The sequence below is a fragment of the Athene cunicularia genome (genome assembly GCF_003259725.1).
Source record: "Athene cunicularia isolate RWA chromosome 4 unlocalized genomic scaffold, athCun1 chr4_part1, whole genome shotgun sequence".
Taxonomy (NCBI): domain Eukaryota; kingdom Metazoa; phylum Chordata; class Aves; order Strigiformes; family Strigidae; genus Athene; species Athene cunicularia.
Genome location: NW_020799098.1, coordinates 38,835,471 through 38,852,368, shown reverse-complemented (window position 1 = coordinate 38,852,368; position 16,898 = coordinate 38,835,471). Strand labels below are relative to the sequence as shown.

General features: G+C 34.5%; 1 protein-coding gene across 3 annotated transcripts in view; it reads right to left on the bottom strand.

Annotated features, from left to right (window-relative positions):
* Nucleotides 1-14,652, bottom strand: part of GLRA3 (glycine receptor alpha 3) — a 76,074-nt gene extending 61,422 nt beyond the window's left edge. Inside the window, exons 1-3 of one of the 3 annotated variants that reach the window (XM_026846576.1) lie at nucleotides 14,551-14,652; nucleotides 11,973-12,100; nucleotides 5,462-5,529 (exon numbers count right to left, since the gene is read on the bottom strand). In XM_026846576.1, coding sequence (XP_026702377.1) covers nucleotides 5,462-5,529; nucleotides 11,973-12,057 — 153 coding nt within the window. In that variant the 5' untranslated portion in view covers nucleotides 12,058-12,100; nucleotides 14,551-14,652. The remainder of the gene's footprint in view (nucleotides 1-5,461; nucleotides 5,530-11,972; nucleotides 12,101-14,550) is intronic. The other 2 variants (XM_026846574.1, XM_026846575.1) reach the window with 2 other exon arrangements.
* Nucleotides 14,653-16,898: the final 2,246 nt, after the last annotated feature.

Sequence of the window (16,898 nt, the reverse complement as noted above, 5' to 3'; positions counted from 1 at the left end):
TGGTTCCCATATTGTCAATATACAGTTAACTGTAGCAATCCAAGTGATCTGTCAGATTTTTAAGGTCAAGCATGCTTAGTTATGTCACTATCTTAAATAAAAAAATCAGATGTTAAATTATGTTAATTATGTTATATTAATTTCATATAATGAAATTATATGGGCTTCCACATTTTTTTAATCTCCTATTCTTTAAGATTTTTTAAATCCTTATGTGAAAAGAAAAAATAGTAGCAACATGTAAAAAATGAAAGTCTGGACCTAGATTTTCCTTTATATGAGCAAAGCAATAAGAGTTTTACTTGGTTAGAGGATGAGTGTGAAACCCTCACTTTGTAAATATCAAGACAGATCTGGTAGTACCATTCAGCTCAGTAACATAGAAAGATTGGCAAGGCTGGACTTACGGTGCTGATGATGAAAGTTTGTTTTAGGGATTTTTAAATGATGTGATTTAATTTATTTTTTTTTTTTTTCCTGCCTCCTCAGAGCATACATGACATAAATTAAGTTCTTCATATGATCACTTACAATTACCTAGGTTCAAATAGAATCACAGCTTCCTAGCAAGAGGTGGCATGACTTTTCCCCACTATGAATCCTCTGATTTTTCTCTTGAGACAAAGAAAGAGAATGTGAAATAACTGTAACCCATATTCTAAAAGAAGTTGAAAGAAATGCAAAAAAATAACAACAAAACAAACAAACAAAAAAACAAGAAAAAAGAAAGCAAGAAAGAACCAATTTACAGAGTTAACAAGCTGTAAACCAAATTAATCTACTGTTGTTTTTTTTTTTGTTTTGTTTTTTTTTGTTTTTTTTTGTTTGGGTTTTTTTTTTTTTAAATTTGGTTTGGCTGTCTTTCCTGATCTATTAGACCAGGTGTGGGTGAGTTGCTTGAAAACTGATTCCTGCCACACACTGTAAGTTCTCAGTGCTCACTGACAAACTCCTCTTCCTTATTGAGAACTATAAAGTCCAGTAAAGTAAAGTTGGCACCGGGCTATTTTGCATCCGATCATGGGTTTTTTTAACCCATTATTCTTCTGTAACTGTTTACTGTGTTATACGTGACTGAGCAGCAGAGGGAGCTCAAAGATTTTGGTCATCAGTGAGAGAACTACAGAACGGAGACGAGGAGAGAGTCTGACAGTGCCAACAATTACAACCACAGTGAAGGACGTGGCTTGATGTACTCGAACTTCTTTAAAGCTACTAGATTATACGCACATCCAGCAGGTAAATTTATATACCGTCGAGACTTCAAGGTGGCCAGGTTTTATTTTTCTTTTGTTGCTTACTTAGGCTCTTTTGTTTACAGTTTGGAAAAAGTGTTTATCAAGAATACAAAAGTTCTTTTTGAGTCTAATAAATTGTTCTACTGAGTCGTTCTATGCATCAAGATTTAGAATAAATATTAAGACATAGGTATCTGAATTTTTAAGACTGCAGTAAATAAAATTGGTAAAATGGTAAAATACTGAACTGCAATGAATTGACTTCTGGTCAACAAAGTTTGTAAAATAATGCAAGATGGTTTTGCTCATAATTTTAAGAATGAAAGATTTTCATGGTTTACAGAAGATGTTAATCATTAATTCTGGGAAGAACTAAAGCTAATAAAATGCACAATTAAAAGTCCTATCTACACAAAAGCATTTGCTCTTCTGCAAAGATTTGAGTTTCTGAGAGGTCAACAGCTGCTGACCATAAGCAAAATTCTGGTTTGAACTGTATCAGTGAATACATTATAGACAGAATTTCAGCATCACAAAGGCAGTATTTGTCCTAAGGTCAAGTTTGTCCTTAATTGTCCAGTTTTTTAATGCATATAATTGATAGAGTGAAGAATCCTGTGGTGCTGACTAAATTTGGCATTTTCTATTACATGCTACCTGGAACTATTTGCTACAGATCAATTTTTAGTGTATCTCAACTGTTTTAATTTGCTTCCAAGGCAACACAGAACAGAACGTAATTCCATTATAAAAGAGAAGTAATGTAATAACTTACTAAGTTCCACTGAAATAAAATGTTTATAATTCTCTTTTTTGGAGAGAAAATACATTTGAGATGTGAACTCAGGCACCCTCTTCCCAAATTCAGGACATTTTTTTTAATGTGATAGCAACTTCAGTTTTCTAAATAGCCTCTTCATAGTGATCTAATTGCTGGATCTTTGCACTTTGCTGACCCTGTGGTTTGTCTCCTGCTTTGCACCATTCAGCCATTAAAAAGTATGTGTGGAGCACTCTTCTAATCATGTAGGTGTTGCTTAAACCTCTGATCAAACCTGAATACATCTCCTTGGATGCCATGTCACTTTGTTTGGGCTTTGCAATCTGGCAAGGCACCTAAATACAAACTAAAGTAATTTTCTGCCCGAAAAAAATAATTTGCCTCTCTCATTAATATCTACCACTGTTTTCCAATGCCGGTAAATATCAGGCAGCTGTGAATATCACTTTGGAGACAGGGGGCATAAATATTTGCATAAATATTGGACTTTATGAATATGTTATTGATTTCTTAACTACAGGTCCTTGGTTACATTCAAAGGTATCATTTTTGCTCTTACTGGGAATTGTTTTTTTTTTTTTTTTTTTTTTTTCTGGCTATACCAATTATTTTAGTTTATGTTCTGTCATTCCAAGTAGGTATCATGACTCCTGAAATTTTGGGGATTTCAGAATATTTACTATATTTGGATCTTACAAACTCCCAGAGTTCTTCCTTCATCTTGCTATATTTTAACCCTCCCTGTCCCCAAATTACTTTGTAACTGTTTTCAAAGGTGTTTATTTGCCTTTCTTCAAAACATGAGAGTCATTCGTATGGAGAAAGGATGCCTGTATCTCCTCCTTTACCAAACTGTAATAAGTAAATCTGTGCTCCAAGTTATTAGATATATGTTTCACCTTTTAAATAAGATTATCTAAGGTTTGGTGGTGGTTTTTTTTGTTTGTTTGTTTGTTTGTTTGTTTTTACATCCACAGTTCAATATCTAGTTTTACTATCTTTAGGCTTTGACTTCCATTCCTCCTTATTTTCTTAAAATCTCCAGTCTTTTTGTACTCTATCTTCACCTCTGTTTTACCAACACTGTTGGACTCCAGACCTTGGAAACAAAAATATAGGTCGATGCAAACATCAACCCCGTCTACAAGAAGGGCTTAAAGGAAGGTCCTGGAAATTATAGACACATCAGTTTTACTTCAATCCCTGGGAAAGTTATGGAACAAATCCTTCTGCAGGTTATCACAAGTCAAATGATGCCCATGATTGGGAAAAGCCAGCACAGATTCACCAAGGGAAAATCGTGCTTGACAAACCTGGTCATCTTCTTTGACAATGTAACCTGCTCAGTTGATGTGGGGCGAGTGGTGGACATCGTCTACCTGGATTTCTCCAAGGCTTTTGATACGGTTTTCCACAGCCTTCTCCTCCTAGAGAAGCTGGTACATTATGGTCTACACAAGTGGTCTGTACAGTGGGTGTGGAACTCACTGACAGGCCGTACCCAGAGGGTGGTGGTAAATAGCTCCTTTTCAAACTGGCAACCTGTCAGTTGAGGTCCCCCAGGGATCTATATGGGGTCCAAGCTGTTTAATAAGTGATCTAGATGATGGGATCAAGTGTACCCTGATGAAGTTTACTGATGATACTAAACCAAGCAGGGAAGTGAATACTTTGGAAGGGAAAGCCACCCTGCAGGAAAACCTGGATAGGCTGGAAGAGTGAGCTAACAAGAACCTTATGAAGTTCAACAAGGACAACTGTAAGATCTTGCACCTGGGAAAACATAATCCAGGAGTGCAGCAGGGGCTGGGATCTACCTGGCTGGGGAGCAGCTCTGTGGAAAGGGACCTGGCAAGCTCAACATGAGTGACCAGTGAGCTGCAGTGGCAAAGCAAGCCAGTGGGATGCTGGGCTGCATCAATAAGGGCATCCCCAGCAGAGATAAAGTGCGGGAGAGCTGAGCATGCACACAACCAATGTGATCAAGCAATGCCTGTTTATTACAACCAAGAAAGCCCTTTGATAATGTTCTCCCGCACACGTGAGTAACACGCAGTACAAGTCCTCAAGATTGGACAGTTATCTTAGCCGCGCTTTAAACCTTCTTATGATTGGATAAGAAGTGCCACATCAGCCTTGCCAGGCTTCCCGCCTTGTGTAACTTCCTCTTCCGTCCCAACCCCTTCCGGGGGTTGTTTGTCTCCTTGAGTTTCTCCCCCCTCATTCAGGGTCACATTCTTACTGCATTCTTGCTCAGGCTGAGGCTCTTATCAGTCTTGTTCTCACGCAGGATTGCTCACATGTCCGTTCTCTCGCAGAAAATCCTCTTGAATCCCAACAATAAAGAAGTCATTATACCACTTGATTCAGCACTTGTCAGGCCACACCTAGAATACTGTGTTCAGTTTTGGTCCCTGCTAAGGGGGCTGGAGAGTGTCCAGAGGAGGGCCACAAAGAAGATCAAGGGACTGTGAAGCCTGCCAAGTGAGGAAAGGCTGAAACAATTGTATTTGTTCAGCCTCTAAAGGAGAAAGCTTAGGGAAGACTTCATCATCATGTTCAAGTATTTAATGGGTAGCTGCAAAGGAGACTTACTTTTTACAAGGAGTCCCATGGAAAAATGAGGGATAATGGGTAAAAGTTACTCTTGCAGAGATTGTGACTGGACACAAGCGGAAATTTTTTTCACAATGAGAACAATCAGCCACTGAAATGATCTCTCTAGGAAAGTGGTGGATTCCCCAACATTGGAAACTTTTAAGATTCAGCTGGACAGGGCACTAGGCCATCTTGTGTAGACTATGCTTTTGCCAAGAAAGGTTGGACCAGATGATCCTTGAGGTCCCTTCCAACTTGGTATTCTATGATTCTATGATTCTGCCTTTCTTTAATAGACAAATTATAAGTGTGTACAGAAAGCAAGCAATGTACTTATATTTACCCCACTCTTGGAATTCATAATGAAATTTTACATACCAGATCATTGTTTTAGTTATTCTATTATCTCAGTACAATAGCTTGTTGGAAGAAGGACTTTTTAAATAAAGTATACATCCCAATATGCACTGTATACAATGAAATTATAAAATATTATCAAAGCAACTTAATGAATTGACATTTTTAAGATTAGAAAGATGGAACACTGTAGAAACTAATACTTATCTAAATTTAAAATAAGAAGTTCATTATAACTGCCAAATAAGACTTATGGAGATATTAAAAAAAACCTTTTGGCTTTCCTTTTACTTGTGTGTTTGATGGTACAATGATGGATTTTCTTTAAGAAAAAATCAATTGCCAAATTAAAGGTTCTCACTTTCTGTTCTCAGACATGGATTTCCTTCTTCATTAGTTCCATGTGAAGAGAAGCCCTAGATAGCTTTTGAGCCTTTGAAAATATTTAACTTGAACTTTAAACATTGTTTGAGGTAAAATATCTTACCATGGTTGTCTCTGCAATGGATCCAAAGCTGTTTATAAATATGTTGCATGTGACATTAACTGGAGGGCCTGCAAAGGAAAAAGAAACACCAGTCCCTGTTCCAGAATCATTGCTTATTGAGTGACTGTAAAATATAAACTGTTATGAAACAATGTTTATTGACTTAAGAGGAAATAATGCTATATACACAACTCATTTAATGAACAATTAAATTGAATGCTTTCTAATAATTTTCCTTTTGATTTTTCTCAAAGGTACACTACTTGACTGGCCAGTTATAGAAATAAAAAACAAAAAGAAAGAAAGTTCATTATAAAATTGTACAGATAATACTATGAAAAAAAATCAACATCCCATTTGAAATAGATACAAAAAAATATTTTTATGTGTGTTTTGGTGAGCAATATATGTCACTTCTCACAACAATTAGGGGAAAAGTGACCTTTTTCACTCAAGGCAGCTGCTACCTTTAATGTTATCTGTCATCACTGGTAACAGAAATATATTGTTGCTACTCTCTTATCTCTACTGTTTACAGGAACAAATGACTTAGATTCTACTCCCATTTCTCTTAAATCCATTTAAACTGAGTTTTCTGTTGCCATGAGTCTTCAGTCAACTGTTCTGTTTTATTTTGCATTTGTGAAGTATCAGTAGTGGCAGAGAAGTCATTATGATAACTGAACAACAAATCGTCTATTCATGGAAAAGGTTTTAAATTATTTCTCTGAACGTCTATGTAAAAATGACATTGTGGTAGAGCATGTTAATTTCTCCATTATGTCTTAGCAATTTCAGTGTGTGTACAGCAGAAGTAAGGATCTTCCACCACAAGGATTTTTTGCCACCCTCCTGCACTTTAATATTCCAGTTCAACATTGGAGAACCTGGTTTCTTTTTGCAGTTGTAAGCAGTCACTAATAATGAAAGATCTATATGTGGAATTTGAGGACTGGTCTTACAAACCCTTATGTAATGTTATATATCTTTTTATGTAATGTTATATTTATTTTTCAGGGTCACTGAAGTAAGAAATTTCTCTGCTGTTGTTGGTGGTTTGCAACTAATAAAATCTAATGTGACCAATGAACTTGATATTAAATACTTGAGGAGTCAGAATGTCCATTAAAAATTCTGCTAACAAGACACAACTACACAACTTGGAACACCCAGGGGTTTTTCCTCATGGCAGTAATTGTTTTGAAGTACTGTATAGCGATTGCAACAAAACATAATGATATGTACTTCAGTCCTTGTAATACACAAGACTATACCTATGGAGCAGAGTTCTCAGGTAAGGAGGTATCACTTTGCAGTCACTTTGACACTGTTTTCACTTTGCTGCTTGGTTAATTATTTAGAGCTGTTGAGCATATCCAGTACTTCTTAGAATTCAGTAAAAGCTTAACATTGACACCTCCTGAAAAGGATCAAGGGAAAAAAGAAAAAGCAGGGAGATGAACAAAGACAGAGTACTAAAATCTGTCATGGAGAAAATTGTATTTCCTGGCTTTGTTAGATAATTTGTTTGCAAGGCAGCTTTCCTTTCAAACACTTTCATGTTGTAGTACTTGTCATAATTTCAAATTCAGTAGGATACTATCTTGTTTAACATAGCACTATGCTTTAAAGTGTAAGTTTTCTGTATCAACATAGTTGCCTTTATGAAAAATCCCTAAAACACTACAGTGCTGATGCTTAATTTCAAAAGCAGCATCACAAAAATATAGTTAACAGCTAGTTAAAAAGAGCATAAAAGGAGAAGCTAAAACCAGTTTGTAAATGGTTTAGACATTACTTAAAGATATTTTGCTGAGAGTAAAAATAAACTTCCCAAAATGTGGTCCAAAAAAAGCATAAATGAAGTTGTTGAAACTGGAAGTCGTATTCAAACATAGGAACTTGGGCAAGTTGAACATGGATTAAAGACAGGAAGAGTAAAAGTAGACTGAAAACTCACTAGGGACAGAAAAGCTAACAATAACTATCTGCAAGGCATTAAAAATAGAATCCTGCCAAGACCTGGAAGGGTAAGTCAAGAGATGATTAAGATATAAAAGTATCCGTGAAAGTGAAGAAGGTCAGAACAGGAAAACTAAATTAAGTCTTTGTAGCAGCATTTGTCTCCAGTTGCCAGCTGTGTCAAATACTGGAGCCATTCTGATGGAAGATTTGCAAGAGGACTGTAGAAGACATTTCAGACTAAGTGAACAGGAACAAACTGACAGGCTGAGGTGATATCAAGACAGACATTATAAAAAATCTTTGCAAGATTGTGGCAATATGGATCACTGTAAGTCAGCTATTGTTTGTGTCAGTTTTGGTATCAGTGGAAATGTGTAACATGTCCAGCAAGTATAATCTGAATTAAAAAAGAAAAATAGACTTCAGTTATGATGGTGGATGACAAGGACAATGAACTTTATACCTGCAAACCTTACCTCTGTACAAGCAAAACTGGTAGAAATTATGAGAAATGTTATGATTAAGAGATATGGATTAATAATATTTTTACTGAAATAACATCTCACATATACGAAGGTCTCTGAAATAGCTGATGAGCATGTGGACGAAGGCAATCTAATTAACTCAAATAAATATTAATTGTAATATATAATTACATTAATTAAAATAGTTTATTTGGAGTTTCAAAAAGTTTTCAACATGACGTTTTGTCAAAGGCTTTTTAAGGATATTAGTCTTGATGAAGTGAGAGGAAATCTGCTTATAGGCCTTTTGCTTTAAAGTTATTTAATGTTAGGAATAAATAGTCATTTTTCAAAATGCGAGGTGACTGCTGGTGAATTCCTTCACGGATCTGCACTAAATCTTGTAGTTCAATATTAAAGACCTAGAAAAGAAGATATAGCCATATAATTTTGCTTCTGGTATAAGATTATTTAGGGTGGTTGTATATAAAGCCAACTGCAAGTAGGTTGAGAAAAATCACAAAGTACTGAGCTATCAAGCAATAAAATGTTTGATGAAATTTACTGTTGGTCAAATGTCAAATAGTCCTTACAATGCATTCCTACTGAAGGACTCCAAATTAATGATTTCCACACAGGAAAGAAAGGCTAGATTAATTATGGATGGTTCTCTGGGAGCATGCTCTCTAATCAACAAAGATAAGAGAATGCAAAGAAATACATAAAGGACTAACATACAAGTTGATGGATGAACTTCCATCATGATCAAGTTGATCATGAACTTCCATCTTGAACCTTCAAAGTTTCTCCTCTGTCTGCCTCAAAAGGATATGTTAGGGAGAAAAGAGATGGCAGGAAATCACAAATTCTATGAAATGCTGCCACACAAAACCAGCTTAAGTAGAACAGGACTCTTCACATTGGCAAAAGGATATAGTAGGGAGTGATACATAAGTACATAAATCTGTAAAGATCAAAATGAAGTAATTTTCCTCTCAATATGCCACATGGCAATAAAATCACTAAAATAGTCACCAAATTCAAAGCAAACAAAAATTGATACTTTCACTATTCCAAAACACAAAGATTTTATTGCTATAAAATACTGCAAAGGCCAAAATTATAAACAGCTTCCAGAGGTGATCAGAAGAATATATTTATCTATTTTTTTTTTCCAGTTAAATCCTGTCTTAAGAAATTTCTAAACTAATGATTTAGCTGATAACTGTTTGCCAATATCAGGGCAAGGAAGACTTTACAATTTCCTACATAAATTCCAAAATTCCCACCTTAATAGGTTGTTATCAGTGATGCAATCTGGGATGTATAGATTTACAAATGCAGAACCAAGCTCAGGTTAATCCTGAGCATCTTGAAGTCATGATAATTTTTAGACATGGTTTACATAATTGTGTCTGAATTTGAAAGACAGTGAAGACTTTTCCATATTTACAGGAACAAATATAGTCTGGGATGTGGAACAACTAAGAGAATCATCTTGCTATAGGTTTGATGTACTAGAAATAAAAATATTTTGCAAATGGAACAAAGATTTTTTTATTCAATAACTAAATAAATATCAAGTCTTCTCTTATTATTTCTGTTGAATGAGAACAGATGTGAGGAATTCCTTATCCAAAAGCAGAGCACTCAGACAAAATATATAAATATGTGTCATTGACCAAGATTAATTATGACTAAAATTGGTAGTTAAAAATCTTGTCTACATAAGACTTTTATTGGAAGGACAAATGATTTAAAATGATTGTCTGACTCCTCTTATTAGTACTTGTTCTGTTTCTTTAAAACTGTTGCCAGATTAAAAACTCAAAGCAGCATTAAGCCCCAGCACTTATTCTAGGACTAATAAAACTAACCAGAAAGTGGCAAAGTCACTTAAGGAGATACTTATTCTCAGTGATAGATCTGAATCACTCTGGACAGATTTGTTCAAACTGCCTAGCTGTCTAGAAGATTTAGAATGTGCACTTTTTGAAAAAGAACAATGTCAAATTAGGTTTTGTCTCTTTAAATTTCAATAGTTACAAAATAAGGCTCTAGGTCTTTTGAATTATACTTTCAAGAAGTACTGTATTGAATTTGCTAATCTCCAAACCATCTGCCTATTCTTCACTGAAGTCCCATCAGAAGATTGTGACTGCATGGTGTCCATGACAAACTCCAAAATCCAATCCCCAAATCAACTGTTAAACTGTATGCTCCTAATTTTTAAACAATTGTTTGTAGGGCTTCAGGAGACACAAAGAAGAAAGAAGAAAAACCGCAGTGCTTAGATTTTGCCTGAGGTCGTCTTTTGCCCAGCACAGCTTTATCTGAGGTTGAACCTGCAGTTTGCATGCTAGACTATACTGTGACAAGAAGTCAGGGCAACTTTAACAAGGAACAAAAAAAAATTTAAGAACTACCATTTCTACAAGAAATTATTTCAGAAATAGTGTTTTGCATTACTTTGTAAATACTGCTTGATACATTAACCCTCCAGGAAGAGGCACTGAAACATTCTTCAAAGTAGTTCTGGCAAGGAAAGTCCAAGGGATTTATTCTGCATGGTCATCAGGGATATTGATCATTATTGTAAATCTTTCAGTGATGTGATGTGTTTGAATTTCCAGTGCATGTTTGTTATTTTCTGAGAAATATCAGCACCTCTAACTCATTAAAAGCAAAGTATTCTAGCTGCAGTGAATAATGGGTAATAATTTTATATATACAGCACCAACTGTTTATGGATTACCAATGAGGAAGTAATTTGACAAACTGCTTACCTGGTCCTTATGAATCAGTCTGGGCAAATTCTGGCAAAACCAGCAAATAGCATGGCTCTAGAGTCATTGGAGGGACTTGGAGATGTCAAAAAATTTATAAAATTTAGTGCTGAATAAGAATTAAGATGGAAAGGCAGTATCAGATGACTTAGAGGAGGAAGGCCTGTCTGCTTGAAGGAAATTTTTTGTACTAAACATGGAGAAAAACCTGCCTTATAGTGAAATGTTAGAGCTAAGAGAATCTCATGGACTCAAGAATTTAGGCATAGGAGAAGGCAGCTAAGTCAAACTAAGAATAATATAATTTTTTATCACAATAGGTTTATTTCAAAAAATATTTATATTCTGGAGAATTTAAAGACTGATAACTTGATTTAAAGGTTCAGAAATAAAGTTAAATATAGTTCTACTACATTATTAGACTTCTTTGCATTCCAAACACAGAATAGTGAAATCTTCCTAAACTTCCCATACTACAAAAGTGAGAATGGGTGGTATTTGTCTGTATAATAATTTGTATATTTGTATAATACTATAGTTTGTATAATCTTTCATTAAATACTCTAGTATGACTGAATCTGGATAATATAGTTTGCGGTAGGACCCTTGGGTAATGTAATAATTGAATTTGCAAACTTTGGACTTTCAGTCTTCTTTGAATCTCCTTTGCTTGTTTGAACCTCCTTTGTGACAAGTGCATTAAAAACACGGGCCAACCGACAATTCCAGGTGCAGTTTCAGTAGAGAACTAAGAACAGGGAAATGAAGAAGGGGAAAGATCCTTTTGCCATTTCAAAGAACAACTGTGGCACAGGAGTGAGAAATCTAATCTGGTGATTGATTAGGTAACTGAGATAAGCTTGCTTGAGTTTGACTGTGATGGTCCAATCATTTACACACTCTTCCTTTTAGTTAGGAACAGGCAGGTATGAGGATTTGGCCTCTTTCACAGAACATGCTTTCTGGAGTGCTTCAGGCCATGGTAGTCTACAGGGGGAATTTGAATCCACTAACAAGCATTTCAGAAATAAAAAGAAAAGCAAAAACCAAACCACATTAGACAATTCAAATCTAGAGATAAGCTAAATTTCCAAAACATCTGCCTCTGGGGAGCTGTGACAGTGACAGAAATAGAGCATATTATTACTGAACTGTCATAGCAAAGAAAGACAAAAGAAGGCTTTTTTTTTTTTTTTTTTTCCTCCCAGTGAATGTACTTCTTCATTTTGATATTTGGTCCAGAAACTGCATTTGTGTGAGAGCACTGAAAACCTGAAAGTTAAGGTTTGAAATTACCTTTGAAATTTGGTCTGATCCTTGCATCGTAGCCTGACATCCTGCCCATTAGCTTATCCAGGAAATCAGATGGTGACATTGGCATGCTACGAGATCTTGCACTGTCTGTTTCCTTTGTGGCTACCAAGCTACCAGCAAGGAAAAACAAACAAAAAAGCAGAACAAAACATTTGGTTAGAGATTTTGTTAGGGAAACTCATTTTACAGTCAATCACTTAGTTCATTCTTGTATGAAGAGGAAATTAGGAAAGCTAAGGTTGCCTTTCAAGCTAGTTTATGCTTCAAAAAATAGTAGTAGCAAAAAAATGGAAACTTTAAGGGGTTTTTATATCTGTCATTTTATATGCAAATTTTATTTTGCTAAATTTCATAGTTATATATTGCTGTTACCTCTTCCTCAGGACTTTGGTAGATTGATAGCACTTTCAGCCAACAGTAATCAATCCATTATCACAGAGTTAAATATTGTCTACACAAATAGCTGTGCATGTGGAATGTCATAATTTGGAGTGTACTCTAAGACTGGTCCTAACTGTGTGTGGTGTAATAGCAGCCTAGATCAGAAGAAAAAACCCCACCTCAAAAAAGTAGTAAAGATCTGTTATAGAATAGTACTACTATCACAAATTTTTGGTCAACCTTTGTTTTATGTTGATATTTAAACATAATATAACATATCAAACAGTCTGTTGTATTTAACATTGTTTTAGAGGTTTGTTTTCTGTTAAAACAAAAGGGACTGCTGTGGTGTAAAGAAACCAACTTACTGAAGGAACTATCTTAGGGCAAAATTTTCATCTCAGAGCCACATGGCAAATGTCATCTCCTATAGCCTCCTCTCCACATGCATTCGGAACTCCCACTGACATTCTAAAGTGTGCTCTGCACATGCTATGAGAGAAGAGTATTGCCACTACAATCAGCCATGTGGACCCAAAGAAAAGGTCTTTATCAATGTGTAATTCTTAGTCTAGTGCTAGAGAAGACATTGAAAAATCAATACAGTCAGTAAATATATATGTAAATAAACTTGTGACACTGTGATACACAGTGCAACTAAAATAATTTGTGGCTTTTGAAGTCTCAAAAAGATAAAGTGCTTTTCTTGTTTGTGCTGACTTTTAGTCAAAATCAATTACAGAGGGATGTGAATCTCTTTTACTTACCCACTTTATTGTCTCCAATTAATACCAATTCACTCTTTTAGAAGTGCTTAAATATGCTTTGTTTAGAAGTAAACACAGGGAGAAATGCAAAACCCTTAGGAATTTTCTAACTCATAAAAAATTTATGCTGAACTTTGCTTGTCAATAATGGATGGAGTTCCAAAATGGAAAAAATCCATGCAGGTATGTGTGTATGCAGATGCCATGTTAAGTGCAGACTGGGAATGTATTTTTTTTTTTTTCTCCCAAGACTATGTTACACAAGACATGAAAAGTTGCAGTTTTATGGCAACTTCCATTTAGAAAGCCTTATAAAACATCTGTTTTCAAATTTAAAATTTGGATTTAATATCTTAAATTAAAAATTATTTCATATTAAGTCTTACACAGCACTCAAGAGTGTTACAAATTTGGACACACAAAGAATATGAACATAGAAATCTCTAGAATGCTGTGGCTTACATTTTAATTAAAACTAAGTCTTTTAATTTAAATATTAACTGAATTCTAAGAGTTAAAAATTAATCCTTCTGCTTATTTGCTTATCTAGTGTTTATTCTGTGTAAATTGATTTACATATCTATAGATTTTTCATAAATTTCTACATTTTTTGATACTTCTAAATTGTTCTGAATACTTTGATATCTCATTTAGTATTATTTTTAAGTAAAAGTGTTTCCTCGGTAGCTAACCTAGTTCTTTATTTCTTCCCATATCAGGAAAATGTATTTCCTTTTCTGAGAAAGCAAGTACATAAGAATTTTTTTTTTATAATTCAATTTGCAGTTATCCTTTTGGCATAATTTTCATTATCAATCATTCTGAATTTATCTGATTCATCACATTATTGCAACTCATAGTCATTTATCTTTCTATAAAACATCACACATGATTATAAAGCAAATAAAGTATGAGAGTCCAATTACACTGCTGGATTTTATGCATTTGCAAGGCAGGAGAATCAAGTTACTATGTATATATATATATATATATATATATATATGTGTGTGTGTGTGTGTGTGTGTGTGTATATATACATATATATAAAAAGCACTTAGATTTCTTAAACTCTTGTATAAGAAAGTTATATTTCTGTTCTATAGGGTATATAGAATTCCTACACTACAGGATATATATGTATCCTATAATTTTATTCTTGATATAAATAAATTATTTGGAACACAAATATAGAAAGGACTATTGTTAGCTTCAATATTGATCACTTTCTCTGAATGGAGAATTTGTTTCTTTGTCCTCTTTCACTGCACTGAATTTTTTCTAAATCTTTCATTGTTGTAGTTGTTGCTTTGAAAGGCTGCCATGAAATAGAGTATTTTGAATTAAGGTAACTAATGCTGAATAGGAAAAAAGGTAATTGCTGTGACTATGGATTTTGTCAAAGCGGCATTTACCTTTCTGTAAGATAGCATCCTTAACATTTGCTTTCATTACTCATTTCAAAGTCTCAGAATATCTTGAATAATTTTATTGCCCTTTTCTGAAAACAATATCATAATAATTAACATATTTTGTATAAGCAAGTTTTGTTTTAGAAATCAGCTGTAATTTATAACTAAGTATTTATTCAAGGAATGTTTTCCCTTTTTCTCAGCTTGGTGTAGTATTGAATAAAAGCTGGTTGAGCACTGCAGAACCCCGCCCTTTCAAATTACTTTCAATTGAAAACATGTATTTTAAGAATACTGTTGGAAAAATAATACTGCCATCCCTCTAGAGGGAATTAACTCTCACCTGTCGATTTTTTTAAGGAATTTTTGCATACATTTCTAACAGGCAGAATTATAAGAATTTAATATCAGCAAAATTTTATCCTGTGATGCATAAAGTCATTATGCAACTTTTAATTACTGTGAAGGCTTCCCATTGCTGAAGTCTTTTACTGGATTATAACCTCCCAGTCTTCTGGCCTATTCATATTTTAGCAGAAAAAAAATGATAAGAAGAATGCTATCCCTGGTACTGATTCTGTGTTGTTTGTGTGGGCTAGTGGTAAATATTACTAACATTTTACAAAAGGATTTAAACCATTTTCCAATTTCAAACTTAAAGCAGTACTTTGACTTTCCTGAATGTGTCCTAAACATCTTTACAACGTAAATTAAGCCTTGCCAAACAATTAAAAAGATATTTGATAACTAAAGTAGTGGACAAAAATAAAGAAAAAAAATGGAAAATGTCAAATGATGTGTTCAGAAAATGATTTGTGACTAGCTGCATTTTCACCATCAAAAGTTAGGGTAAGAATTTTTGTTCTGAACAAGCTGTTATACAAAACCAGGCATGAACAGAAAATTAGCATCACCAGGACTATAATTACTCCTGTATTTGATCTATCCTGACTGTTAAATCATGCATCATGCCTTGAAGATTGTTGAGTTGGAATTTCATGGACTGGGATAGGAAAACATCCTGAATCACATGTTTCTGACAGTACATGATATACCAAAAGTCATATTTGAACCAAGAACCAGTAGGTCAAGATGAAGACATTTACATTTGGATATAAATGTTAGAGTAAGAAGCAGCCTGGCACAGGCAAGATGCAGCTTCTATAGATCAGCACCTACATCCTAAATCGTGGATGAAAATGTACTATAGGCAGTTGTAATAAGAATGGTGTTCAGCACTGCAATCTATGAACTGGAAAGAAAATACAAAATAATTGATGGTTTAAAACCAAGAATTGCAAAAAAATTTTAAAAATGGCAGAAGTATAAGCATTGATGAGGGCAAGAAAATAACCCATTTCTTAATTTCAATCCATTAAAGTAGAACAGATTAAAACAGGCAGAGGATTATATGAATTGGGAATGTGGGCATTATTGGAGAAAACAATCGAGTCTGAAGAAGGATTCAGAATTCATGTTGAACAGGTCAGCACTGTTGTAGTAAAGTTCTCACTGCACTACTGTGTTATCCGGTAGTGTGGAAAGATTGAAAGAGTGAGTAGAAGCATGAAGGTCACATTATTTTATATGATATTAATGAGACCAGTTCAGGGACATTGTATCAAATTCTGTGTCCAAGTTTTAAAAGAACATTAAAGCATTAGGAAAGGTACTGAACAAAGCCACTAAACCATGACCTGAGAGTCAGGGAAATTTTCTTAAAGTAAGAAACTTTAAGAGCTCAATCTGCTTAGTTTATCAAAAAGAAATTGAAAAATAACATAATTGAAGTGTATAAATAACTCAAAGGAGTAGAAAATACTGCACATTTATCTTAAAAAGAAAGGCAGAAGGAAAATCAATGACAGACACAAATTCAAGTGGGAATTTAGGCACACAGTTTAATAAGAAAGGTAAGAACAGAAGATCAAACTGTACCAGTCAAGACAATACAGCTTTCTGGAAGAAACAATTTAGCAAAATATAAGGTTTTGTGTTTCATATAAGGCTAGCTTGATGAAAAGGAATGAGCTATAATATATAGAAAGGCAGGCTAAATTCAGAGTAGACATTACAAATCTCATGCAGAAATCTTCAGATTGCCAAAAGACACTTTATGGACTTGAAGAGCTTAAGGAAGGGAAGCAATAGACATAGTTGAAGTGAAAAATGCTGTCTTCTCAGTGTCCTTCTACACTGGAACTGGGCTGCAGGCTTGCAGTTGCCTGTACTGTAACCTGTAAACTTGGTTGCAAGTTACATGTGGTAATGTTGACCCATTTAACTCAGTTCTTTTCACAGATGGGTATTGGATTTTCCAAGCAATTGTATGAGCATCAGTTACTTGCACA